This window comes from Mustela lutreola, chromosome 16 (genome assembly GCF_030435805.1).
Source record: "Mustela lutreola isolate mMusLut2 chromosome 16, mMusLut2.pri, whole genome shotgun sequence".
In the NCBI taxonomy this organism is placed as follows: Eukaryota; Metazoa; Chordata; class Mammalia; order Carnivora; family Mustelidae; genus Mustela; species Mustela lutreola.
This window is the reverse complement of record NC_081305.1, coordinates 46,100,101-46,127,727: the sequence shown is the minus strand read 5'-3', so window position 1 is coordinate 46,127,727 and position 27,627 is coordinate 46,100,101. Positions and strand designations below refer to the sequence as shown.

Genomic DNA, 27,627 nt, shown 5'->3' with positions numbered 1-27,627 from the left:
ACATAGTTGGTTCCCCTCTGCAGAAAGCATGCAAATTGCTTTCCCCAAAGGTAAGATTATCTGCTCATTTAGGCACCCACAACCACATAATCCACAATCAACTGCGAATCTGGATGACCTCTGAGCCTGAATTACCTATTTCCATAATCTTGATTCTCCATCATCCACCTCAAGATCTTTGAAGTCCTTTAACCATCACCAATCAACCTGGCGATCTTATTTCCTTCCAGACAATTCACAAACCCAGAGAAGTCACTGCAATGTGTATCCAAGAGCTTTACTCACTTGGGATAGCCCACAAGCTGTCAGCCAGCCGCCTGGGATAACACACCAGTCTGCCCATCATAATCCTCAAATCCTTACGCACACGCCTGCACGTGTTCACACTGGCTGATCCACAAACCAGCCATCCGTCCCAGATACCCTCTCCATGCCCACGGACCTCGGAGCCACGAACCCAGTGACCACTGCAAACACCGCTCCGTACATCTCCCTGTCGCTGCGAGCCCCCGCAGCCTCAAGCCCCCACCGCGCGAACCCCGAGGCGGCCACCTGGTTGTGGAGCACCGCGCAAGCCTGGCGCAGGTCGCGCAGAAAGAGCTGGTAGACGTGTGCCTGCACCAGGGCCTCCCTGCGTGCCTCCCACAAGCCGAGCAGCTTGTGCCAGCCAAGTTCCAGATGTGGGAACCACTCGTCGAGCGCCAGGCCTGGACCCAGCTCGGCGCCATCCGCCGCCAGCAGCGCCTCGCTGGCTGCCACGATGCGCGCGTAGTCCTCCTCGCGCTGGTCCACTTCCTCCTTGAGCGCAGCGTGGCGAGCCAGCAGCGCATCCGCCTCTTCCAGGCTACTGGGCAGGGGCCCCTCGACGCCGCCCGCCGCCTCCTGGGCGCGCACCAGCCAGTCCAAGAAAGCATCCAGGTCGTGCAGAAATCGCTGCAGGCGCGCAGCCGCGGCCACCGCCTCGCCGCACGCCTGAGCCGCGCTGGCCAGCGCGCCCCACTCAGCGTTCAGTTCTTCCGCACCCTGGTGCAGCCGCGCCGCCTGGGCCGGGAAGCGCACGGCCAGCAGGGCGGCCTCCTCCTGGAGGGCCGCCTGGCGGGGCTCCAGCGCTTGTAGGGCCGCCTCCAGGCCGCTCAGGCGCCACTGCAGGGCGCCGCCCGCTCTGGGCGCGCTGTCCACCGCCCTCCGCTTCTCGCGCACCTGGGCGCGCACTTCGGCCACCTCCAACACGTGGTTCTCCACCAGCAGTACGGCGCTCATTTCCTCTTTGCGCTGTTCCACCAGCTCCACGATGCGGTTCCACCTGACCGTGGCGGGGAGGAGGGTAAGAAGGGCGGCTTGTTGAGGACGGGGACTCCTCCCGGGCCTGGGGGACCCACGGACCTGGGATAGAACCCGGCCACTGTGTGACTTTGGAAAGTCACTTTATCTCGCAGAACCCCGACTTCTGCCTGTGTAAAATAAAACCCTACAAGGCACACTTGCTTAGAGCAGCAGTTCTCAAAATGTAATCTGAGCTAGGTCAAACCCATCTTTATAATAGTGCTAAGATGCTATTTGCCTTTTCTCTCCTATTCTGTCCCCAGAGTCCAGTGTAATTCTCAGAGGTAGCTTGGCCAAGAATGAACGCAGGAGCACACCCCAGAGCTCAGCTGCCTTCTCAACCAGAGAGCAAAGAGATCTGCAAAAATGCAACACAAAGCCACTCTTCTCACTATATTTTTTGTGTTGAAAAGTAGTTATTTTTCATTTAAAAAAAAAACACACCAAAAACATTAGTGACATGAACATCCTGGGTTTATGATTGTGATTTTATTTTTTTATTTCTATTTTTTTTCAGGAAGGCATATATGTATTAAATCTTATCTAGCCAGGTATATGATTATGATTTTTAAAAAAGATTTTATTTATTTGACAGAGAGCGACAGCGAGAGAGGAAACACAGCAGGGGGAATGGAAAAGGGAGAAGCAGGCTTCCCAATGAGCAGGGAGCCCAATGCCAGACTTGATCCCAGGACCCTGGGATCATGACCTGAGCCGAAGGCAAATGCTTAACCACTGAGCCACCCAGAAACCCCTTGATTGTGATTTTAAAATGATTTAATAGGGCGCCTAGGTGGCTCAGTGGGTTAAAATGACTTAATAGTTTTACATTTCTCAGTATCAGTTTACAACATAGTAAATATTGATAGATACAACCCACAAAAACAAGCTCTTTGGGGTTCCTAACAGTTTTTAAGAGGGATGTTGAGCCCAGAGTGTAAGACATGCTGGCTTACAACAACAGATATGATACTGGGTCCGGCAAATAGAAACTGAGCATGTCCCATGATCCAGGGGCTGAGGATCAAACCGCGGAAAGGCAAACGTATTCTATAGCAAAATAAGTTAATGGGGGAAAAAATTATGTATTGCTCTGTGCCCTCAGGCAAGTGATGATACTTTTCTGGTTCTCAGTTTCCCTTCATAGGCTGTGTGTGGTCCAAGCTGGACTGCCTGGAGTCAAAGCTGAACTGTCTGCCCTTTGGTAAGTAATACTCCCTGTGCCACAGTTTCTCTATCAGTAAAATGAATGCGATCATAGCACAGCACCTACCTCGTGGGTGTTGTGAGAGTCCAATGAGTTATGATTTAGGAAGTGGGTCAAACAGAACTTGTGTGCTACTATTATTGATTGGGAACAATTTGGGGGAGCATATCAAACTCTTTTCTGCCTCAGCTGTGCTCCCTGCCTGTAATGCTCTGTACTCTCCAGTCCCTTCCTGTGTGTGGCTGGCTCCTTCTCATCCCCTTTGAGGGCCCTGCTCAAAATGTCATGGCTGGGACGCCTGGGTGGCTCAGTTGGTTAAGCAGCTGCCTTTGGCTCAGGTCATGATCCCAGCATCCTGGGATCGAGTCCCACATCCGGCTCCTTGCTCCGCAGGGAGCCTGCTTCTCCCTCTGACTCTGCCTTCCACTCTGTCTGCCTGTGCTTGCTCTCGCTCACTCTCTCTCTGACAAATAAATAAATAAAATCTTAAAAAAAAATGTCATGGCTGACCACAAGATCTAAAATCACCTCCAGGCCCCTGGTTATGTTTTATCAGGTCACAAGACTTCTCTAAGGATCTTGTTCATTTATTAGTTTATTTGTTCACTGTCTCTCTGTACCCTCTAGAATGGACATACCACAGGGCAGAGATTAGGACTCTGAAATCAGAAGAACCCAAGTTCAGGAGCACCTGGGTGGTTCAGATGGTTAAGCGTGTCACTCTTGATTTTGGCTCAGGTCATGGTGTCAGGGTGATGGATTGAGCCCTGCACTGGGCTCTGTGCTGGGGACGGAGCCTGCTTAAGATTCTCTCTCTCCCTTAACCCTGTCTCATGCTCTCTCTCTCTTAAAAAAAAGAAAAGAGGGGCACCTAGGTGGCTCAGTGGGTTAAGCCTCTGCCTTTGGCTCAGGTCATGATCTCTGGGTCCTGGGATGAGCCCCGCATCGGGCTCTCTGCTCAGGAGGGAGCCTCTTTCCCCCTCTCTCTCTGCCTGCCTCTCTGCCTACTTGTGATCTTTGGTCTGTCAAATAAATAAATAAAATATTTTTTAAAAAAAGGAAAAAAAGGGATGCCTGGGTGGCTCAGTTGGTTGGGCCACTGCCTTCAGCTCAGGTCATGATCCCATCGTCCTAAGATCAAGTCCCCAATTGGGCTCCTTGCTCAGCAGGGAGCCTGCTTCTCTGTCTCTGCCTGCCACTCTGCCTACTTGTGTGTGTGCACTCGTGCGTGCACTCTCTCTCTTTCTGACACATAAATAAATAAATAAAATCTTAAAAAAAGAAAAAAAAAAAGGACCCAAGTTCAAGTTCTGCTTTGGCCAGATTGACCATGTAGCCTTGGGCAAATCATTTCCTTCTGATCCACAGTTTCCTCATCTGGGAAATGGGCATAATGTCCATTTCAGGGAGTACTTAATAATATGTGGCTAAAGCACTTGGTCTATACCTTTACTATGCAGCAAATCGTTATTGTTATTATCATTTAAGGCCCTGATGCTTTGAGATTGCCAAGGGTAGAGAGGTTTTTAAATCCCTGGTTACTGGAATGTTACAGCACAGTAGTTAAAAATAGTCTTTGGAGTCAGACAAATTGAACTTCACATCCCCACTTGAGCCTATAATTTGCTGTGTGACCTCAGGCCAGTGTCTTCACATCTCTGAGCCCCTGCTTCCCCCTCTCTAACATGGGGCAATTTGTGCCCCATAGGGTTGCTGAGAAGACTCAGTATAAGTGCTCAAGACCCCAGCTCCAGATTCAGACAGAACTGTCATCGTAGGTTGTTGAGCAGCAGTTCTCAAAATGCATCACAGGTTTGACTCCTACTTATCGGATTGAGTAATCAAGTTACGGATTTCACCTCCCTGGATCGGTGTCTTCATCTAAGAACCCTACCCACGTTGGAAGAACAGCTGGTAGTGTTCTAGAGAGAAAGATACTACTTTGTTACCATTTTTAAAGAGTTCTGAATTCTGGAAACTTTACTATGGAAACTGGGATATTGGAAGGTAAAACTAGGCACATGAAGCACTTAGAAGAAATCCTGCCAGAGAGTAGATCCTCAGTGAGTCGTTTCTACAAGTAAACTAATAACCCACTAAAATATATTATATCCTCATTTTATCACATCATCACTAACACCGGGTATTACCAGGTTCCCGCAAGATTTTGCTGATTTCCTAGGTAGTCATTACCACATCAGGGAGTCGAAATTGCACATTCTTGATTTCTGACAGTTGAGTAAATGAGGATAGGAATGATGAAAAGAACAGGTAAGGACTGATGTGAGACCCCATGTCCCGCATACCTGCTGTTAAGGTGGTCCTGGCAGGAGCGCACCTCATCTGAACTGGGGTGGCCTCCTTCCACCAGCTCCTGGACTGTGTGGTTCACATCCAGGACACGGCCCATCAGACTGTTCATCTCCTGGTCCAGACTCTCAAATCTGTAGGAGGAAGATGGTCCTTCTCAGGTAGGCCTGGACCCTGGGGACCTTCCCACCTCTTGGCCTCCTCCTGCATTTCCTTCTAACTCTTAGCTAACTCCCTTAGCTTTCTTTCCCACCTTGCCTGGGCCATCCCATCCAACCGCACAGTCTCAGTTCTCATGACCCTGGCCTCATGACCCACACATCTCTCTCTGTAGCCTTTGGAACATGTCTGCAACCTCAAAGCTGCCGGACTCCTCCACAGGGCTCCTCCCAGCCACTGTGACTCAAACCAGCATCAGTATCTTCCCCCAGATTTGGTTTTCCTCTGGGTCCCCATCTCAGTGGCAGCCCCACCATCCCCTAGGCCACAGCTCTGGGTCCTGTTTCCGACAACAGCCCTCCCCAGACTCTTCACCCCCATGGCCTCTCCACTTGGCCTCCTAGCCTGGTTCAGTCCTGTCCCCTCCCACCCGGGGCCCCACCTGAGGCCCCTTTCTGGGCTCCCAGCCACCATTCTCAACTGCTCCAACACACCCACTACGTGGCACCCAGGGGGATATTTTTAAAGCTGAGCATAGCCTTCCCCCTTTTAAAACAGTGCCCAAAACTGTGGCTTGGGTAATTGCGGGCACAGTAAGGGTAGGGACCAGGCCTATGTGTCAGCGATGGCCAGCACAAGACCTAGAACACAGTGACAGCTCAGTCAGTATCAAGGGAACGAATGAAGGGATGAATAAAAGGGATCTACCACTAATTTCTCATTTACTAAGTCAGCCACAGAGGAGTCAGTAACTCACATATCACGTATCAAGGGGTGGCTAAGTGCTATGAAAAAACATCAAGCAGGGTAATGATGGAAGAGAAGGTGACAGGGTTGGAGCTACTTCATGAGCTAGGGAGGTGGCAACTATGCAGGAACTGTGGCAGTCCCAGGGGAGGGGTGAGGCTGGGATGTCTCCTGAGAAGCTTCAGTTAACTCCCGCCAGGTGAATATAAGCCTCATAATAATAGAAAACGCCCCGGAAATGCTCCCTGCACCCTAGCATTTGCGAAGTATCCTATAAGTACTCATTACATGTCACCCGCGAGGTGGGTACTACCATCATTCCCCTTCCCCTGGAACCCCCAGCAGAGCGGAAGTGGAAACTGCTGAACCAAGGAAGGCGAGACTGCGTGAACTGAGGAAGGGGCCCTCTCTCACAAAGTCCCACGAGGGCGTGCTCACCGGTGCTGCACCACCTCGACGTCGTCGAGCGAATCGGGCACGCGCATGGCCAGCAGCCATTGCTCCTTCTCCCCGATCCACAGCTCGCACGCGTGCACTTCGCCAAACATGCGGTAGACGGCCAGGGCGTCCCGCAGCCACTGGCGCCGCAGCGCAGCCACCTCTGTCACCTCAGCGAACAACTGCTCCGCCTCCACCACGCGCACCTGCAGTGCCACCACCAGCGGCCCGGCGCCACTGGCGCCCCCCAGGGTCGCCAACTGACGCCGCAGGCCGCCTACGGGCCCGCGATGCGCCTCCACCTCCCCAGTGAGCGCGCGGTGCTGACGGGCCAGGCGGCGGCTGGACGCCTCGTCGTGGCCGAAGTCGCCCGCGGCTGCGAGGCGGTAGGCGTCACGAAGCCAGTCCAGGAGCCCGTCAAGGTCAGCGCCGAACTGATGCAGTGCCCGCGCCTCCTGCAGCCGCCGCTCGCGCCGCGCGGCTGCCTCTTCCAGCCGCTGCCAGCGCCGCCGGGCGCTCGCCGCGCGCTCTGCCAGGCCCGCCAGATGCACCGTCTCTGCGCCCGGGCCCACCGCGCCGCCGGCAGCAGCCAGCTCCTCGCCGCGCCGCAGGGCCTGCTGCAGCAGCGCCCGCCGCCCGCCCAGCTCGCCCTGCAGAATCTTGTGCTGAGCCAGGAGGCGCGCGGTGCTGGACAGGTCGTGCGCGCCCCCCGCCGTGCCCCCCGTGCCCGCTGCGCCACCGCCGCCGCCACCGCCAGCCGCCTCGAGGAGGCGCTCCTTGTCGCGGGCCCAGCTCTCTGCCTCCTCCAGCTCCTGCAACAGCGCCCACAGGCTCCGCGAGGCCTCCAGCTCCGCGCGTCGTCGCGCCGCCTGGTCCCGCAGCTCTGCCAGACAGCCATGCACGTGGTTCACGCGGTTGCAGATGACCTGCGGGTCGCAGGGCTGGTAGCCTGGGCCGGGGGAAGGTGAGGATCCCCGATTACGCACGGGCCAGGGGGCGCCCTAGAGCCAGGTGCAGGCCTCCTGCCCTGCCCCGTCCGGGACACGCTGTCTGGAGCAGGCACATTCTCCGATTCCCCAAGGCTTCTCTACTTCCCCCATCCCAGACCTGACCCCTCTGCCTGTGCCCACCCCGCACCCCCATCCTGGCACTGACCCCTATGGCCTATCATTGCCTGTATTTTACCCTCACAGGACTGGGAGCCCCACCAGGGCAGGGCCCGGGGCTGTCTCCGTCACAGTGTCCCCACCATTGCCCAGCACCGAGTGGAACCCAGAGCAGTACCTAATTAAAACAGTGACTTATTACTGATTGAATGATGGGTGGAAACTTAGATTCAGAGAATCCTAGAATCTGTATGTTTTAGGGTGAATTGTATTTCCTTCAGGACTGAACGAAATGAGACATCTCTATTCTTTTTATTTTTATTTTAAGTAATCCCTGCACCCAACATGGGGCTCGAACTTACAACCTGGAGATCAAGAGTTGCATGCTCGACCCTCTGAGCCAGCCAGGCAACTGGAAATGTCTCCATTCTTAAGCCATTTTCTGGGTTCCCCCTCTCATCCTCTGTTGCCTTATCTTTTAACTCCAGGGGTGATCTGAATTCCCTTTTTTCTCCAAATAGTTTGCCTTCCTCCCAGACCTCTGGTTTGTGATGAGAGAATTGTGAAATTAACTTAGTGGCACATAGCCAGCATTTCTTTAATGGAACAGAATAGAACGGATAGAAAATATCAGGATGTCACACACAGGACAAGGTGAAGCATTGTTTAATAAAATATTTGTGCCTGTGTGTGTATGTGTGTGTGTGAACTCTGGGTCAGGAGGTAAACGTATTTCTTACTGGGTCAAAACACCGTAAGAGACACTGCCCTAGATGGACTGCGCCATTTCTGGAATTCTGGACATTCACTGAAATTGACCTGAATACCAAGGCATCCAACTGAGTAATCAACAGCAACAGGCATCTGTGTATCCAAACCTGACTCCGGTCCTGGCCCAGTGTCGCTTCAACCTCACAGCCTCTGGGGCAAGTATCCTTACTAGCCCCATCTTATAGATGAAGAAACTGAGCTTCGGCGAGGGAGGCCACTTGCCCAGGATCAGCTAAGTAGCAGATCGGGAGGCCAAATCTCTGGACCACATATCAGGCAGTGCAGCCTCCCGTCACCATGACAACACCCCCCCACACACACACACACCAGCCTCTTTGCTTTTTGTGTGGTGCCTGCTACCAGGCGCCAATATCTCACAAGGAGAAGACAGAGGGAGCCTCCTGGGGTAAACATCCATAAGGAGGAGTGTCTCCTGCTGGGTCTCCTCAGTTGCTAGGATGTAAACATGGGGCTGAATGATCCCAGATTTATATCACAAGGGGAGAGACGGCCCAACAGTGACACAAACATAGACACTACAGTGAGAGAGATGGAGTCTTAAAAGCATCATTGGACAGTCCCTGGATCCAGCCATGCCTGAAGCCAAACTTGCCCCTCTGGACATTTTAGTGACTCTCCTTTTTGCCTTAAGAGAACTGACATTTCTGGGGCACCTGGGTGGCTCAGTGGGTTAAGCCTCTGCCTTCAGCTCAGTTCATGACCTCAGGGTCCTGGGATCGAGCCCTGCATCAGGCTCTCTGCTCAGTGGGGAGCCTGCTTCCCCTCCTCTCTCCCTGCCTGCCACTCTGCCTACTTGTGATCTGTCTGTCAAATAAATAAATAAAATCTTAAAAAAAAAAAAAAAAAAGAGAGAAAGAGAGAGAGAGAGAACTGATATTTCTGTCAGTTCCTGCCAAACAGGTCCTGACTATGTATTACCTTACACAGTCTTTTTATGGTATTCACTGACCTCTGGCTGTGAAGGGCTTAGCACAAAATAAGTGCTCGATAAGAATGTACCTATTACTGCAGAATCTCAAAGCAGGAAAAAGTCATGTGGTCTAACCTCCACTCCATTCAGTAGTTTGCCCCATGATATCCCCAATGGAGTGTGATCCTATTTTGTGCTTGGATGCCTTCAAAGACAGGGAGCTCACTCCTTCCTACTGTCTCTTAGGAGTCATTCTGTTTCTACAGGCACCAGCCCTGACAGTCTCCAACCCCACCACCAGGGCCCAAACTCACCCTGCAGCTGAGAGAAGCGCAGGGCAGCAGCGTTGAGCGCCTCTACCCGCTCGCTCTGGGCCGCGATGTCCCCCTCTAGCAGTCCATGCTTCTGCAATAGGTCCTCGGCCTCCACCAGGTGCTGCCCGCATTCGCGGGACAGCAGCTGAGCCTACCAGAGGGGGCAGCACTGAGCACATGCTTGGCATCCGCGACAGGCCGGTCCCACCCCTGCACTGCCCCGTCACTCTTCTACTCCTCCAACCTATCTCTTGAACTCTGATCTCCGTCTCAGTCTCCCTGTCCCTGTCAGCATCTCTCTCTCTCTCCGACCCTCTCCAGCTCCCTGACAACTCTTGCAGTGACTACGGCCCTCCTTCGCCCTCCCGGCCCGCCACGCCCACCCTTGGCCTCTGGGCCTGCGCACCTGCATCTCCTCCATCCAGTCTACCATGTACACCATCTCCTGGAAGACCTTCTGCAGGGCCAGGTTCTGCTCGAGCCGTGTCCGCCGGGCCCCCACCAGCCCGGTCAACAGGGCCCACTGACGCAGGACGCTGTCACGCTGGGCCGCCACGCGCCGGGCGTCGTGGTAGCCTTCGGCCGCCAGGGCCTGGGCCAGCTCGGCCACACCCTGCACCCGTTCCTCGTAGGCCGCAATGTCGGCCTCGATGGCCTCGTGCTTCTTCATGGCGGCCTCCACCGCCGGCAGCTCATACCCGAAGTTGTCCTGGGGTGGGGCAGGGCAGACACTTACCCATGTTGCCCCAGCCATCCACCTGTTACCCTGCCCCTGCCCTCAGCATCCCCAGTTACCCTGGAGACCAGCCCCATCTTCCTCTGTTCCCCTGGAGACCAGCCCCACACGTCTCCATTACATTTCTAGCCTGAAACTCGTCACCCAGGAAACAGTCCCCATCCTACCATTGCCCTAGAGACTAGGGACCAGGCCTACTGTATCCTGTTACTTAGGAGACTGATTCTATCCTCCCGAGTTACCCTGGACACCAGACACAACCTCTTCTGTCACTAAGAGTCTAATTAAATACTCTCCTTATTTCTGAAGAGACTAATTCTGTCCTCTTTAGTTACCCTGGAGACCAACCTAACTCTCCTGTTACCTTGGAGATCAGGCCCACTCCCTTCCCCCACTGCTCACTTAGGAGACCAGTTCTCCCTTTCCATCCTCATTTGCCACCTAGGAGAATAATCCAACACTTCTCTGTTGCTTTGGAGATCGAGTCTCCTTCTCTGGTCCCAGGTTCACCAGCCCTGCTCTTCCTCCTTCTCCCCCAGAACCAAGCCCTCCATGCAGTACCTGGGAGACCAGGCGCTGGTTCTCATTCAGCCAGCTCTCCCTCATAGCGACCTTGTGGTCAAACCTCTGAGCCAGTAGTTCCAGCTTCTCCTGCCTGATCAGCTCAGCCCGCAGAGCAGCCTCCCGTTCGTGCTCTGCCTTCTCCAGCTGGCCCCATGCCTAGGGAGACAGGAGGAAGCAGTCAGACCCCAACAACACCCCACATTTTAATGGCCCTGGATTCTCTGTCTGAGATGACTCAAAGCAGCACCTTTGTATAAACTGGAAAAAAAAAATTGCTCCTTCATGACACTTCCCTGATGGAAAATTGTCAGGATGAATATCCAGTCCTTGGTGTCTACATTGTAGATGGCTGCCTTGAGCAGTGCACAACCTACACACCCACACAGAGCAACCCTGCCTCTCCCCGACATTCTCAGCCTCACCTTGTCGATATCCCAGATGCCACAGCCCTCCCGAGGCACAAAGAGGCGACGATTACAGGCACGCAGTTTGCTCTGGATGCTGAAGAGCAGCACCTCCAGGTTCCCCTTCTCCTGAAACCTGAAGGGGCTGGAGCTCAGGAACCCCACCTCCACACCGCCACTTGCCACCCTCCCTCCTGAGTTGGGCCTCACTTGACTGGCTTCTCCAGGGTGCAGTAGGCCGTGAAAGCCTGAAGCTGCTGCTGCACCCCACTCAGTGAGTTGGCAAACTTCTGGTTGCTGATGAGGCCGACTGTGCGGTGGATCCAGGCCAGCAGCTCGGCTGCCAGCTCCTCATAGCGCTCAATGATCTTCCCCACCTCCAACACCTGGTCCAGGACCTGACCCAGCAAAGGAAGCTGGGGTCAGCCTCATCCCAGATAGGCCTCCAGGTGGTTCCCAAGCTCCCACCCACCCCATCCCTCGGCTCCCAAACCTTCCCGATCCTCTTCCCCTCCACAGCCAGGGCCTTCATCTTGGAGAAATAGTGGTAGAAAGAGACCACATAGGTGATGATGGACTTCTCATCGGGAGCCTCCATGTTCACATCTAGGGGTTAAAAGAGAGTGGGGGAGCATGATGGTGAGCATTCTGACATGGATCGGGCAGGGAGGGGGAACCCACTCTTATTAACTGTGTGACCAAGATAACTAACCTCTCTGTTTCTTAATTTTAATTTTCACAATTTATGTATCTGCCAAATGGGGATCTACTTCATGGGATTAAACAATATCTGACACATGCAAGCCACCACAGAGAAATGATCCATAATCATTTCACACCATTCTGCCTTCTGCCTCAGGGCCTTTGCACATGCTGTTTTCACTAGGTAGAACAATGTCCCCTCTTTGTGTGCCTAGCTCCCTTTCATCCTCCAGGTCTCAACTCAACTTACATTTCTTCAGATAAGCCTCCCTGTTCAGCATGTGTAGAGTTGGTTATCCCTGTTAGTCTTCCTCATGGCATCTTATCACTGCCTCCTAGATGTTATAATTTGCATTTAAATATTCATTCATGTGATCATGTCCTTAGCTTGACTTTAAGCACCAGGGGGACAAAGGCTACGCCTTTTTTTTTTTTTTTAAGATGTATTTATTTTTCTGAGAGGGAGAGGGAGAGCACATGTGCAAGTGAATGCGAGTGAGGGGAGGGGCAGAGGGAGAGGGAGAGAGAATCCTCAAGAAAACTCCCCACTGATCTCAGAGCACTAGGTGGGCCCTGATCCCACGACCCTGAGATCATGACCCGAGCTGAAATCAAGAGTTGGACACTCAACTGACTGAGCCACCCAGGTGTCCCTATGGCTGTCTTTTTTCACCATTGTCTCAGCCATGCCCAGCACAGAGTAGGAACTCCATAAATATTTATGAAGTATATAAGTGATGTATGAGATCAGAGGTCAAGGACATGGGCTTTGTAGGCAGTATGTGCTTAAATCCTTATTCAACCACTTCCTCACGTGTGTCCTCAGACCTCACTTCTCTGAGGCTCAGTTTCCCCAGTGTAACAGGAAGGATAATCACAGTGCCTGCCACCTGGGAGCACCATAAGTATTAGAAAGACTAGCCTGGCACAGAGGAGAAACTTCCCGAATTCCGATTGTCATTTCGATTTGCCCACTGAATGCACAATATTACACTTGGCCTTTACTCTTCACCAACTCCTGAAACCGAGAGCCACCAAACACCTTCTTTGTGCCAGGCCCTGAGCACAGAATCCAGCTATCACAAGTCCCATTTGCCGGGACTCTGAGCCTTCATTTCCATCCCTTTAAAAACAGGATGGATAAGTTCTATCCAACCAGGTCAGTGTGAGGATAAAGGGGAGAAGTTTCCATTAAATTCCTGGCCCTGGGCTTGGCACAGAGGAGATGCTCAGAGAAGGGGAAGAGCTGTTACTCCAGAGATTGGGGGACTGGTGTTGGCATGATCATGGATGAGGAGCAAGGCTGAAGTCAGGGGATGGGGATCATGTTGGGGGCAGGCTTTGCACTGGGGCTGGGACTGGAGTCAGGGAGGGAGAGGGGGTTGGGCTTGAGGGGAGCTGACTCAGGAGGGGCTTGGGAAGGGGAGGGGGCTCAGCTGGAGACAGGAAGGGGGATGAGGCTGAAGTTGGAGATGGAGATGCCAAAGGAAGGGACAGGAGGATAGGGAGGAGGAGGGATTGGAGATGAGGAAGGGGAGAAGGTGGGAGGGAGCTGGGACTTGGAAGGCCTTGGGTTCCTACGGTGTTGCAGCAGGATGGAGTGCAGTTTGGGATGGCACTGGGGTCGGGAGTCCCCCCAAGAGGAAGTCTAGCTGGGGCCCTGCAGGGCTCACCCTCAGGGTCCAGCAGACGCGTCAGCCCCAGGTGCTGCTCAGCCGTACGGAAGGCTCTCTGCAGGTTGTAGTTGGCGTTGGACTTGGTGAGTTTGCTGAAGTCCACGAGATCAGGCCTGGGCAGGGGCACAGAGCGGGCAGGCAGCAGGCAGACTCCAGGGCCAGTGGGCAAGGGGGTAGAAAGACGTCCTCGTCTGAGCCCCACCCACAGCGAGGGGCAGGAGGGGCGCCCCCTGGGCCCAGGGAAAGCTGTGTGCACTGGTGCGTGTCTGTGCATTTATCTGAGGCTGTGAGAACAGCATGAGGGTATGTGCGCGACTGCATTCGCAAGGCTTATGTGACTACTTGGGTGTGTTTCTAAACAGTAGCACATAGCAGTTCGAAGTGTGAGGTCTACAGTCGGTCTACTGGGCCCAAACCCCAGCTCAGCCTCTTCCTGGCTATCATGCTGGGTAAGCTATTTTGTCTCTCTGTGCCTCAGTTCTCTCCTCTATAAGATGGGGATAATACTAGTATCTGCTTCATGGGCTCACTAAATATTAAGACTTATTGGAAAGCACTGAGAACAATGATGGGTACACAGGAAATGCTCAGTAAATGTTGCCATCGGGTAGAGCTGGTGGGTTTCTGGCTATGGAGGTGGGGCTGGGTTTCCCCATGTATATGAGTGTGTATGTGTAACAGGCAAGGCTTGAGAGTGAACACGTGCCTACAGCAGAAGAAGCTGGGGTTCCACTTCCACCTCACCAGAGCAAGTCCTTCCCGGGCTCTGGGCCTCAGTTTCCCTAATCTGTATGATCACGATGTGGTGCAGTTTGTCTGGATGCCAACCCCTCAGCCAATTCAGCGCCACGCATGGGGGTGTGAAAGGTGGGTGAAAGGCAGAAGGAGGGCTCTGGGGCTCATCTAGAGAAAGGACTTGCTGAGAAGGGGGCCCCCACGCACACACCAGAGAGGACAGCCCCTGGGGAAGTGAGCTCTCTCCACCTGGGGGCATCGAAGCAGCAGGCGCAAGCCGTGTATGCGCACGAGTGTGAGTGTGTATACACATCTGTGTGAGGGCACGTGTGTTTCCCCGTGTACACAGAGTACATGGCCTGGACTAAGTTGGGAAGATAGGGGGTGTGTGCTTTGTACAAGTGTGAAGGGCGTGTGTGTGAAGGGGTGGGTCCTCAAGTCTACATGGGTCATCTACATGCACACGTATGCGGGCTTGTACCCACAGGACGCAGGGTAGGGGGCAGGGCAGGGCGGTCTGGGCAGTACCTGTGCCGGTGAATGAGAGCATTGAAGGCCAAGCCATCCCGCCAGCTGGTGGTGAAATTCTGGATGTTAACCTCAGGGTAACTGGCAGCATGGAAGGGAGAGACAGAGGCAGAGAGAGAGGGAGACAGTCAGGAGGAAAAAAAGGGAGGGAGAAAGAGAGACAGAGATGGATGGATGGGTGGGTGGATAGACGAAAGATAGATCAAACGATTAATCCATCAATCCATTGAGGCAGGGAGATGGAAAGACAGAGAGAGGGAGAGAAAACAAGATATAGACAGAGATGGGAAAAGAAAGGAGAGAGGGGAGGAGGCAGGAGGAGTGAGAGAAGCGGGAGGGAGAAGAACAAGGAAAAACAGACAAAGAGGTAAACACAAGACACCAGGAAAGACAGCACTACAAGAGAGCCTGCCAGACCCAGAAGGCTGAACATCAGAGAAAGCCCAGTTTCCGTCCATTCCGGCCTCCCCTTCCTCCCAGGGGCAGCTCTCTAGAGGGCGCCCAAGTTCCAGGCCACACCCCTCCCACAGGACAGAGCACTGAGCATCCTGGGGACCTCCCAACAGAGCCTGCACAGTTCCCTTCTCAGCCCCAGCAAAGGTCCCCAGAAGCTGGAACTTCTTCCTGGAGCTGCCCGAGCCCCAGGGTGGACCCTCTTAGGCTGAAGGGTGGTTGCTTTCAGGGTCGGGGGGTGGCCACAGCTCAGGAACAGGGCTGGGGTGTCCAAACAGGTGCACATGAGGCCTCTGGAGGTGGGGGGGGGAGACAACGGAGGGGAGCAAGCTGGGGGCAGTCCACTACTCTCCAGCATTGCTCTCTGGGGAGCCCGAGTTCTAAATTTGAACCAGGACTTCCAGATTGTTACATGGGTTTATTGTCAAGGTCAGAAGAGTGGACATATTTATCCAGCATTTCATTAACTTCAGATGCAACTTTTGACCCTGAGGACTTGGGCTGCCCCCTTGAATTCCTGTCCCATAACGAACCCTCCAGATTAGGTTAGGGCCCTGTCTACCAGGTGGGGGCGCCAGGTGGGGGGTGTGCTTACCCAGCTGTCTTCATCTGACACCACAGGAGCAAGGCGTCCTTGGCTGAGCGGGTCTCTCTGTTGTCCTCAGTCTCGATTTTGATTACTTGAATCTGTGAGGATACAAAACATGGCTGCTGGGACCAGGAGGGCATGAGCCTGGGAGACACCGGCAGATCCCGTTTTGGGGGGTGGGGGGTGGCCGGTTACAGAAGAGATGGGAGAGGGAGCTTCAGGCTGGGGCTGGGGGTTCAGGAGTGTGAGAGTGGGACCTGGGTGGGCTGGGACATCTACAGCTAGGGGAGGCGGTTGTGGATTAGGGTGTCAGTTTCAGGGATGCCTCCAAACTTTGGCATCTGGCTCACTTTCTGATCCAAGGCACCATCATTTCTGGGCCTGGGCTAGCACAGTCACCTCCATGCTGGTGTCTCTGCTCCTCCCCCACAATCTGTTCTCACGGCAGAGAGGGACCCTGTGAGCCCCCAGATCAGATCACATGCCTCCCTCCCATCCTCGAGACCCTCAGTTGGTCTCACTCATGGCAAAAGTAAACTTCCCCTTATTATGTCTCTGACCTCATCTTCAACAGCCTACTCTGCTCTGTCTTAGAGACCTGCTGTTCTTTCTATTAAATCACCAGTGTCCTTCCATCACAGGGCCTTTGCACTGCCTGTTCCTTCCCTCAGGGGCCCACATGGCTCCACCCCAACTTGAGGTCTTGATTCATTGGTCACCTCTCAGTGAGGTCTTCACCAACCACTTGATTTTTTTTTTAAAGATCTTATTTATTTGTCAGAGAGAGAGCACAAGCAGGGGGAGAAGCAGGCAAAGAGAGAAGCAGGCTCCCCACTTAGGAAGGAGCCCTATATGGGACTTGATCCCAGGACCCTGGAATCATGACCAGAGCCGAAGGCAGATTCTTAAGCGACTGAGCCACCCTGGCATCCTTATGTCTATTTTCTTGTTAAAACTCTCTAATTTCTCCCCATCTCAAACAATAAAATCAAAATTGCTAATCTCAGATCACCTAGGCCCTGTCAACCCTTCTGACCTCATCTTCCTGGTTCCCCTATGCCTCCCCATTCTCTAGCCACAGTGGCCCTCCTAGATCTCTGGCATTCCAGCTCCTTCCCAACTTAGTCAGGGTCTTCGCAAATGCTGTGCCTCTGGCCTGGAATGCTTTCTTTCTTCATCTTCATGTCATGTAAGCCATCAGCTTCCCAGAGAGCCCTTCTCTGACCATTAAGTCTAAAATCTCAGCATCATCAACCTGATGTTTTGTATTTCTTTTACTGCTTTATCATAATCTTTTCTGCATAACTCTTACCTAAAGCTGATCCTTTTCTCATCTATCTCTTGTTCTATGTATTTAAGGGTTTCTTTACTGTCTGTCTCCCCCACCACAATGTAAGCTCCATAGAGGCAGAAAATTTGTTGGTTAAAAAAAAGGAGAAGAAAAGAAATCTGTCGGTTTTGTTTCTGAACTAAAGCCTGGATTTTAATTCCAGCTCCACTCCCCAGCTGTGTGACCTTGGACATATTACTTCACCTCTCTGGGCTTCACTTTCCTTATGGTAAAACACAATAAATGGTACCTAATTTATGGGGTTGTTGGGCTTTTAAATGCCAAGTGCTTAGAACAGTGTCTGGAACAGAGTAAAAAATATGTAAATGATCATAGTGATGGTGGTGATAATGATATTATTTTTATCATAATGTTCACCCCCTCCCCACCACGGGAATTAGGGTTCCTGGCCCATATTGGAAAAATTTTTGGAATGAATGAGTGAGTAAGTGGGGGGAGTAAATGGGGGACGCCCTCCTAAGGCCACACGGTGGGGAGCAGACCGGGCCGGGGTCACTTGGGGATCACCTGGAAGCGCAGGATGATGGTCCAGACTAGCCCCAAGGTCAGCCGGTGGTTCCCATCCACAATGTCATGCGACCCCACGTTTTCCAGGTGCACGCGCTGCTCCTTCAGAAACTGCAGCGCCTTGTCCACGTTTTCCAGAGAGTGGATCCTCATGCGACCGCGCGTGGGTCTTGGCTAGGGTGGCAGGGGCGTTGGGGGGCGGCCTGGCCAAGAACACTGGGCCCTCGGCCTCACCCCTTCCAAAGAGGCCAGCCCCCATAGCCATGCCCCCTGGGTGCCCAAGCTCAGGCCACGCCCCCGCAGTCTTTTTGAGGACCAGGGACCCCATCCTTTTAAAAGAAGCCCTGCCCCTTCCCGTAGCCAGACTCTTTCTTTTCTTTTCTTTTCTTTTCTTTTCTTTTGGCCAGATCCTTTCTTAAGAGACCGTTCCCTTCTTGGCTCATTCTATTTCCTGTTTCCATCCATTTAACTGAAGCTCCGCCTCCGACCTGATAGCCACACCTCTTATCAAGCCAGCAACCGTATTCCCGCCCCTCCCCAAGGAGGGCTGCCCCAGGCCACCTTGGTGTGGCCACAGGATCCTTGGTCACACACACACCCCCAGCCTCCCTCTCTCAGGTCCTTGCCAAGAGCCACGCCTATTTCCCCTAAGTCTCTCCTTGTTTACAGCTCTAGTATTTCCAGTGGCCTTTGTTTCTATTCTCTAGCCATGCCATTTAGGATTTCTGAGCTCCTTTACTAAATCTCTAGTTCCGTCAGAATCCCGCCGTTTGCGATGAAGCCTCATCCACGCCCAGAAATACAACGGCAACCGATACCACAAGCCAAACTCACACCAGAGTTCTGTCTGGTGCCCCAGATTTCCATGACCTAGGCCGCCCCTTCCGATAACAACCGCACCCTCACTCTTCAACCCCCTGCTACAGGGTCCTGCCCCTATTTTATAGCCCTCGGTCTCGCTACGGCGCTACGCAGGCCAGCCCCCTCTAATAAAGCCCCTCCCTTCTCCGATAGCCCCACCCCTTCCAACAGAGCTCCTCCCCACCCCATGCCCAGAGGCCCGCAGGAACCACCGCCTTCACCTTACACCGAATCCCCACTTCCGTTCCCAGCCACGCCCCCAGGCTCACTCAAGCCCCACCTCTGGGCCATAGCCCCACCCACCTGAGTACGGAGGCCGCAAACGCGCCAGGGTTTCTTGGACGTTCCAGGTATCCATTAGCCCGACCCTGTGATAACCCAGCCCCTATCCCAGGGTCGCGGCCTTCCCCCAGGCCCTCAGGTCCCCTCACCAGCTGCTCCCCGGACAGCACTTCCAAGAGCCGCGTGAGCACAAAGCCGTCGCGGAGGTCGGCGTAGAGGTCCACGATGTGGCAGCCGACTCGGGCGAGGTGTGAGTTCACCCACTTGGTGAAGGTCTTCTTCTGCACGGCCTCGCGCTCATCTGAAAGATGGGCTCTGAGGAGCTCCCGCATCCCCAGTACCTCCCCCTTTTGCAGCTTCTCCCCAGCCCTCCCCTCGGGCCCAAACGCTGTTTTGGCCCAGCTTGCAACAATCAGGGCTTTGCACAAACCCTTCGCTGCCCACCTAGAGACAGGTCCTTTAAAGCTTTACTGAGATTACCACTTCCCGCAAGAAGCCTTCCCGGATTCTCATTCAGTTGGCCCTGTTCATTTTGTCAATCAATAATTGAGGACCTACTATGTTCTAGGCTCTGAATACAAACAGGCCTTCCCTCCCAGAGCTCAGTTTATGGGGGGCACAGATACTACACTAGGGAGCTATGGAAAGTTAAGGAGGGGGTGGGGCAGAATAAGAGTTGTGTTTCAGTTGTGTTTTAGTTGTGTGGTGGAGAGTGGGGAGGGTAGGTCAGAGAGCGCAAGAATGGCAGCTCGGGGGGAGACTGGGGAAGCAATTCTGGAGAGAGAGGACAAGTGGAGAGGGCAGAAGCTGGGAATGGGAGAAGGGGACATACTGAAGAGTTAGTCACAGATGAAAAAAATAAGACTTGGCACTGGCCAGGTGTGGGGGATGAAGAGGAAGGAATACGCTAGTAAGAATGCATCCTGAGGACAGGAACCATGTCACACACACACCTGAACCCCCACCCTGTGGTAGTTGGACTGCCAGCTGGACCCCGAGTTTCCCACATCTCTAGGGTGCAGAGTAGGCAAGTGACTGCCAACAGGAGGGGGTGGAGGAATTTGTGCAGCTGCTCAACTGCTGCCTCACTGACAAAGACGTTAGTTGGGAACCTCTCCTACTACCTTTTTTTTTAAAGTAGGCTCCACCAAGGGGCGCCTGGGTGGCTCAGCTGGTTAGGTAGGCTCCTCGACCAAGCCCAACACCAGGCTCGAACTCACTACCCTTAGATCAAAACCTGATCTGAGATCAAGTGTGAGACACTCTGCCAGCTGAGCCACCCAAGTGCCCATCCTTTTTTTTTAACAACAGCTTTAGTGTGAACTATAATTCCCATGCTATAAAATTCACCCTTTCAAAGCGTAAATTCAGTGATTTTTAGTATTTTCAAAGGGCTGTGCAGCCCACATCACCATCTAATATCAGAACATTTTCATCCCTCCAAGAAAAAACCCTGTGCCTAGGAGCAGTCGCTCCCCATTCCCCCTTCTCCCAGCCCTAGGAAACTATTAATCTATTTTCTGTCTCTATGGATTTACCTATTCTGGGCATTTCATATCAATGGAATCATACAATATATGACCTTTTCGGTGTCTGGCTTCTTTCGTTTAGTGTCCTGTTCTCAAGGTTCGTCTGTGTTGTGGCATATGTCAGTACTTTATTTCTTTTTGACGGCTAAATAATAGACATTCCGCGGACAGCCTGCATTTAACTCATCTATTCTCCTGTGGATGAACATTGGAGCTGCTTCCACTTTGTGGCAATTATGAATAATGCGGCTATGAACATTTGGGTACCTACGGCTTTGTGTGGACACATGTTTTCAGTTATCTTGAGCATATACCTGGGAGTGAAATACTTGGGCTCTATGTTAACTCTATGGTTGACCTTTAAAAACAAATAATTATTTACTTATGAGAGAGAGAGCACGCACAGGGGGGAGGGCAGAGGGAGAGAGAGAGACAGAATACCAAGTAGGCTCCCTGCTCAATGCAGAGCCAATGAGGGGGAAGGGGAGGCTCAATCTTAGGACCCTGAGATCATGCCCTGAGCTGAAATCGAGAGTCAGATGCTCAACTGACCGAGCCACCCAGGCACCTCTAGGATTAACCTTTTGAAGAACTGCCAGACTGTTTTCCAAAGTGGCTGCACCATTTTCCATTCCCACCAGCAATGGACAAGGGTCCCAGTGTCCCCACATCCTCACCACTCCTTGCTATTTCCTATCTGATCATGGCCATTAGAGTGGTATGAACCAGTCTCTTAGTGTGGTTCTGATTTGCATTTCCCTGGTGACTAATGACGGTAAACCTCTTCTCATGTGTTTATTGGCCATTTGTGTATCTTCCTTGGAGAGACATCTATGCAAATCCTTTGCCCATATTTAAATTGGGTGAATCTTTTTATTTATTTTTTATTTTTAAATTTTATTTATTTATTTGACAGAGAGAGCACACACAAACAGGGAAGCAGCAGGCATGGGGGAAAAGGAGAAGCTGGTTCTCTGTTGAGCAGGGAGCCTGATGCAGGTCTCGATCCCAGGACCCTGGAATCATGACCTGAGCCAAAGGCAGATGCTTAACTGACTGAGCCACCCAGGCACCCCTATTTTTTATTTTTTAAAAAAGATTTTATTTATTTCCTTGAGAGAGAGAGAGAGAACAAGCCAGGGAGGGGCAGAGGGAGGGGGACAAGCAGACTGTGCGGAGCACGGAGCCTGACATGGGGCTTGACCCCATCACCCATGCAATCATGACCTGAGCTGAATGAAACCAAAAGCTGGATACTTAACAACTGAGACACCCAGGCGCCCTTAGGTGAGTCTTTTTATCATCTGTACTTTCTCTGCAACTTTGTGTGGATCTATGATTATTTCCCAATTTAAAGTGTTACCAGATCAGGAAGCTTACTACCTGGCCTTCCATTCTCTTCCCCCAACTCCCACAGGCTTGAAAACAAGGTCCACAGGGCACAGGACAGAAGAAGGTTGACTGCTTGGACCAGAGCGTCCTCTGCCCATGAGGCTGCTCGTGTCAGAATTATCCAGGAGGGAGACATAAACCTCTATCTCCTTTAAGGTGTTGCATTGCTGGGTCTGTTGCAACGGCTCAGGGGCATGGTATGCATTTCATTACTAAATAACTTAATTATTATACTTCTAAGTTTCTATTAGTGCAGGAAGCAAGATTTGAATAGCCAGTCTATTTCCCTTTTTAACTGTTTGAAATCTGTCAATAATTTATTTTTTCAAAAAATTTACCTTTTGTAATATTTTTTGTAAAGATTTTATTTATTCATTTATGAGAGAGAGAGAGCGCACGCGCACAAACAAGCAAGTGGAGGGGAGGAGCAGAGGGAGAGGGCCAAGCAGACTCCCTACTGAGCACGGAACCAGACACACAGCTCGATCCCACAACCCAGAAATCATGACCTGAATTGAAATCAAGAGTCTAACAACTGAGCCACCCAGGTGCCCCATGATTTATTTTTGTTATTAAGTAAACTCTACCCCCAACATGGGGCTCGAACTCATGACCCAGAGATCAAGAGTCTCATGCTGCACTAACTGAGCCATCCAAGCACCCTTTTTGTAATATTAAATACTGCATGTGATTCTGGCAGTGAAAACGTATGGACATTGCTAGAAAGTATCCACTGACTGTCCTGTTTTGTTTTTGTTTTTTTTACTTTAAACAAGATCTTGAATGTTTACTTCTCATTTGAAAGTAAATACAGAGGGGTGCCTGGGTGGCTCAGTGGATTGGGCCTCTGCCTTTAGCTCAGGTCATGATCTAAGGGTCCTGGGATCAATCCCCTCATCAGGCTCTCTGCTCTGTGGGGAGCCTGCTTCTCCCTCTCTCTCTGCCTGCCTCTCAGCCTACTTGTGATCTCTCTCTCTGTCAAATAAATAAATGAAACCTTTAAAAAAAAAAAAGTGAGTATGCAGAAACTAATAGTAAATCCATAAGAAATATCTTGTTTATTTAAATTACTTTTTTATTTTAAATTACTTGTTTATCTTGTTTATTTTAACTAATTATTGGGGGGAGCCTGGGTGGCTCATTCAGTTAAGTATCTGCCTTCAGCTCAGGTCATGATCCCAGGGTCCTGGGATCGAACCCTGCATTAGGCTTCTTGCTCAGCAGAGACCGTGCTTCTCCCTCTCCCTCTGCTACTCCCTCTGCTTGTGTTCTCTCTCTCTCTGTCAAATAAATAAATAAACTCTATAAAATAAAAAGAAACAAAACAGTGTGGGTGGGGCGCCTGGGTGGCTCAGTCAATTAAGCTTTGGACTCTTGGTTTCAGCTCAGATCCTGGATCTCAGGAGCTGTGAGATCAGCCCTACACTAGTCTGTACTATCAGCAGGGAGTCAGCTTGAAGATTCAATCCCTCTACCCCTCCCCCCACTCGCATGTGTGCTCACTTTCTCTCAAATAAATATTTTTCTTTTTTTAAAGATTTTATTTCTTTCTTTGTTTATTTGTTTACTTATTTATTTATTTGACAGAGAAAGCACAAGCAGGGGGAGCAACAGAGGGAGAGGGAGAAGCAGGGATCCAGATACGGGACTCAATCCCAGAACCCTGGGGTCATGACCTGAGCTGAAGGCAGATGCTTAACGGACTGAACCACCCAGGTGCCCCTAAATAAAGAAACCTTAAATTAAGGAAGAAAAAGAAAAAAGAAAAACCACAGTGGAGGAAACGAGGTATGTCCCCAAGTGCCCCTTCTGACCTCAGCTGACACTGGATGTTTACTCTGCTGGTGAATGTGTTTGGCTACCATGGAGGGTATCTTCCATTTACCCCTCGGGTGCCTGCCTCTACTATTCTGCACGTGCTCTGGGCCCAAGGAGACTGCCCGTGGGGGCTGTTATGAATGGGCTCCGTAGCCCTCAAAGGCCTCAGACCCTGTGTTGGGTTTGGCTAGCAGGAGATTAGAGGAGAAGTGGGTAGCGCACCTGGGTGGCTCAGCTGGTTGAGTGTCTGACTCTTGATTTGGGCTCAGGTCATGATCTCAGGGTCCTAAGATCGAGCCCTGAGCCATGAGTTGGAGTCTGCTCTCAGCTGAGAGTCTGTTTGACATTCTCCCTCTCTCTCTACATGGTCTCTCTCGATCACGCAAGTAAAGAAATTAAATTAAAAAAAAAAAAAGAGGATAAAGGAAGGGCTGAGGAATTTATTCCCTCCCTGCTTACAACAGCATCTGGTTCCTCTCTCTAAACCCCCAAGTTGGGAGCCCTCTGCCCTCTCACCACTCCTTGCCCTGCCCCAGTCCCTGGGGTGTCCCCTGGCCTTGTAGGTTCCTATAGCCTTGGCCACACCTCTGTAATTAGTCCCTTTGTTAAGCTCTCCGCAATTTTACCCCCTTGAGGGGAGTCATCTGCTTCCTGCCGGGACTCTAGCTGGCATTCATGCCTTTGGGTTGTCAAGACTCCAAGCCAAATGACAACCGTCCTACTCCTGCCATTGTGTTCATAGTAAGTTGTCATTTTTTTATATAACTATTTTTTAAGATTGCATTTATTTATTTGGCAGAGGGAGGAGAAGGGTTCTTGCTGAGCAGGAAGCCTGACACGGGACTCAATCCTAGGACCCTGAGATCATGCCCTGAGCCCAAGGTAGAGGCTTAACCAACTGCACCACCCAGGCATCCCATGAGTTGTCATTTATATGTCTTCTCTGCTGTGGTAGTCTCTAGTCAGAGGCAAAACAATTTCCTTAAAATAAGACTTCAGCGTATTCTTCTCTTTCATACACTGAGACTTTCACAGAGCTGAGGAATAACAAACTATGCTTTTATTCATTATGGGTTATGGGGAAAGCGACACTTAGCATGTCAATCATGTTTGGCTACTGGTCTGAGAAAAGTTAGGAAGCCACGAGTAGTGGTGAAATGTGCCTGCTGGTGGGAGTCACACACTGGGGCAGCCATCTTGGAAGCCCTGGGAGTCAAATGAAATTAGGGCATACCCCCATGACAGAGCAGTTCTTTCCCTGTGCTTAAGTGCTATAAACTTTTCCATGCTACTTTATAAGGAGGATGGAGGAGGATGTCCAATGCAATGTTATTTGGGGAGTAGGGGGTAGGGGCAGGTTGGCCGTTCAAGAAAGCCTCGTTGTCCATCACTGGGAAAACTGGATACAGTGAGTTCATACTATAGCCTCCATGTAGCAGTTACAAGCAGTAAAATCGATGCACACACCGCCACATGGCTGAGTCTTTCCTTTTTTAAAAATTTTTATTTTATTTTACTTGAGGGGGGGCACAAGTGGGGAGTGGCAGAGGGAGAAGGAAGAGAGATTCCCAGGCATACTCCATGCTCAATGAGGAGCCTGTCCCAGGGTTTAATCCCAGGACCCTGAGATCATGACCCAAACTGAAATCGAGTCAGACTCTTAACCAACTAAGCCCCTCAGGTGCCCCCACATGGCTGAGTCTTAAGGCATAGTGCTGAATGGGGAAACAATGCAAAAACTGTAATCTTAGGGGCATCTGGCTGGCTCAGTGGGCAGAGCATGGGACTCTTGATCTCAGCGTTCGGAGTTCAAGCCCCATGTTGGGCCTAGAGCTTACTTAAAAACAGGGGCGCCTGGGTGGCTCAGTGGGTTAAGCTGCTGCCTTCGGCTCAGGTCATAATCTCAGGGTCCTGGGATCGAGTCCCGCATTGGGCTCTCTGCTCAGCGGGGGGCCTGCTTCCCTTCCTCTCTCTCTGCCTGCCTCTCTGACTACTTGTGATCTCTCTCTGTCAAATAAATAAATAAAATCTTAAAAAAAAAAGAAAACCTGCGATCTAGAATATGCTAAAATCTTCACCAGTTAGCAATGTTTGCATGCACAAATTCATGTACATAGAACTCTCGGATTTTTAACCGTCAAACTGCAGTTCAGTAAGGAAAAGAAAGTCTTCAATAAATGGAATGGAGTCGACTGGATTTGCATGTGGCAAAAATAAGAACCTTGACTGACACTCCACACTGTACACAGTAATAAATACAGTAAATATCAGCTGGCTTATAAGTCTAAATGTGAAAGGATCAAATAAGACCTTTAGAAGAAAACATAAAAAAATATCACCAGGGGCACCTGGGTGGCTCAGTGGGTTTAGCCTCTGTCTTCGGCTCAGGTCATGGTCTCAGGATCCTGGGATTGAGCCCCACGTCGGGCTCTCTGCTCAGCGGGGAGCCTGCTTCCTGCCCCCTGTCTGCCTACTTCTCTGCCTACTTGTGATCTCTGTCAAATAAATAAAATCTTAAAAGAAAAAAAAAGGTTTCCTTAAAAAAAAAAATCTCTATGACCTTGAAGTAAGCAAAGAGTTCTTCAAACACTAAGTGTTAGCCACACAGGAAATAATTACTAATGATTTGATTAGACTATATTTAAATTAAGAAATACTGTTCATCGGGGAGCCTGGGTGGCTCAGTCAGTTAAGCCTCTGCCTTCTGTGTCAGGTCATGATCTCAGGGTCCTGGGATCAAGGCCCACATCATCGGGCTCCCTGCTCAACGGAGAGCCTGGTTTCTCCTCTCCTTCTGCCCTTCCCCCTTCTCGTGCTCTCCCTCTCTCAAATAAATAAGTAAAATCTTAAAAAAAAAAAAAAAAAAAGAGAAACACTGCTCATCAAGAGGCAACCTTAAAAGAATAAAAAGACAAGCCACACAGTGGGAGAAAATATTCACAACACATCTATCTGACAAAGGACTTGTACCCAGGATATATAAGAACTCCCATAAAACAATGAGAAAAAGGCAGGAAAATTAAAATACAAATAAGCAAATGACTTGACCAGGCACTTCACAGGAAGCTATCCAAATAGTCAGTAAACATATGAAAAGTGGGGTGCCTGGGTGGCTCAGTGGGTTAAGCCTCTGCCAGGGTCCTGGGCTCTAGCCCTGTATCAGGCTCTCTGCTCAGCATGGATCCTGCTTCCTCCTCTTTCTCTGCCTGCCTCTCTGTCTACTTGTGATCTCTGTCTGTCAAATAAATATATAAAATCTTTAAAAACAAAACAAAAGATATGAAAAGCTAGTCAACTTCACTAGTTGTTATTAGTGACCAGGAAAATGTAAATTAAAACCACAATGGAATGAACACCCATCAGAATGGCTAAAATAAAAAAGACTGACCATCCGAAGGGTTGGAGGTACAGTAAGTGAATCCCTCATACACAGCTGGTGGGAATACAAAATGACACAAACCAGCAGTTTCCATTCAAGTTTGATATACACCTACCCTATGACCCAACACTTTCCCTCCTGGGTGGAAATGAAGGCTTACGCCCACCAGCAGCAACAGTTTGTAATAGTTTGAAATACTGGGAATTACGGGTTTGCAATAGTTTAGCTTAGGATAACCTTAAAAGAGGAGTAACCCCAATCCTCATCAACCTGTAAATGGATAAACTATGGCACAGTCACACTGTAGAATACTATAAAGCAATGAAAAGGGAGACCCAACAAGGACAGATAGACACGGTCGAATCTTATCAGCACAGTGGTGAGTGAATAAAGCCAGACACAAAGGGGTACATGCTTTAGGATTCTATTCATATGAAGTTCAAACACCAGCCTAACCAGGGTGTGCTCTTAGAAGTTAGCATAGTGTTTACTTTTGCGATGTAGTGAGAGAGGCAGCCCGAGGTGGGCTTCCCTGGGGCAGTCATATTCTGTTTCCTTTATCTGGGTATTGGTTACCAGAGGGTGCTCACCTGTGGAAATGCTGGACACTCACAATTTATCTTTTTGTGTGCATGTCATACTTTAATGAACAGTTAAAATATACGTATATGTGCACACTAATTGCAACGTACATTTTGCAAAATCATCGGCATGCAAAGATAATCATTTGCATTAAAACTACCAGAATGGGGGCGCCTGGGTGGCTCAGTGGGTTAAGTCTCTGCCTTCGGCTAAGGTCATGATCTCAGCATCCT

General features: G+C 51.0%; 1 protein-coding gene and 1 long non-coding RNA gene across 8 annotated transcripts in view; one reads left to right on the top strand and one right to left on the bottom strand.

Annotated features, from left to right (window-relative positions):
- SPTBN4 (spectrin beta, non-erythrocytic 4) overlaps positions 1 to 27,627 on the bottom strand; it is a 71,237-nt gene that overhangs the window by 37,660 nt on the left and 5,950 nt on the right. For all 6 annotated transcript variants that reach the window (XR_009348888.1, XM_059153194.1, XM_059153193.1 and 3 more), the window contains 14 exons: positions 18,844 to 18,995; positions 17,552 to 17,725; positions 15,700 to 15,791; positions 14,652 to 14,732; positions 13,386 to 13,501; positions 11,504 to 11,616; positions 11,221 to 11,408; positions 11,029 to 11,146; positions 10,604 to 10,762; positions 9,713 to 10,015; positions 9,307 to 9,457; positions 6,185 to 7,133; positions 4,837 to 4,974; positions 553 to 1,303 (listed from right to left, as the gene is read on the bottom strand). Coding sequence is in view for 5 of the 6 variants with exons in the window: in XM_059153194.1 (XP_059009177.1) it covers positions 553 to 1,303; positions 4,837 to 4,974; positions 6,185 to 7,133; positions 9,307 to 9,457; positions 9,713 to 10,015; positions 10,604 to 10,762; positions 11,029 to 11,146; positions 11,221 to 11,408; positions 11,504 to 11,616; positions 13,386 to 13,501; positions 14,652 to 14,732; positions 15,700 to 15,791; positions 17,552 to 17,725; positions 18,844 to 18,995 (3,485 nt within the window). In the remaining variant the exon portion in view is untranslated. The remainder of the gene's footprint in view (positions 1 to 552; positions 1,304 to 4,836; positions 4,975 to 6,184; positions 7,134 to 9,306; positions 9,458 to 9,712; positions 10,016 to 10,603; positions 10,763 to 11,028; positions 11,147 to 11,220; positions 11,409 to 11,503; positions 11,617 to 13,385; positions 13,502 to 14,651; positions 14,733 to 15,699; positions 15,792 to 17,551; positions 17,726 to 18,843; positions 18,996 to 27,627) is intronic.
- LOC131818598 (uncharacterized) lies at positions 18,698 to 23,145 on the top strand. Of its 2 annotated transcripts, XR_009348892.1 has the most exons (4): positions 18,698 to 18,762; positions 21,342 to 21,510; positions 21,641 to 21,812; positions 23,000 to 23,145. It is a non-coding gene; the product is annotated as an uncharacterized LOC131818598 (long non-coding RNA). The 2 variants fall into 2 exon arrangements; XR_009348891.1 differs by lacking the exon at positions 18,698 to 18,762 and having other exon boundaries at positions 18,992 to 21,510.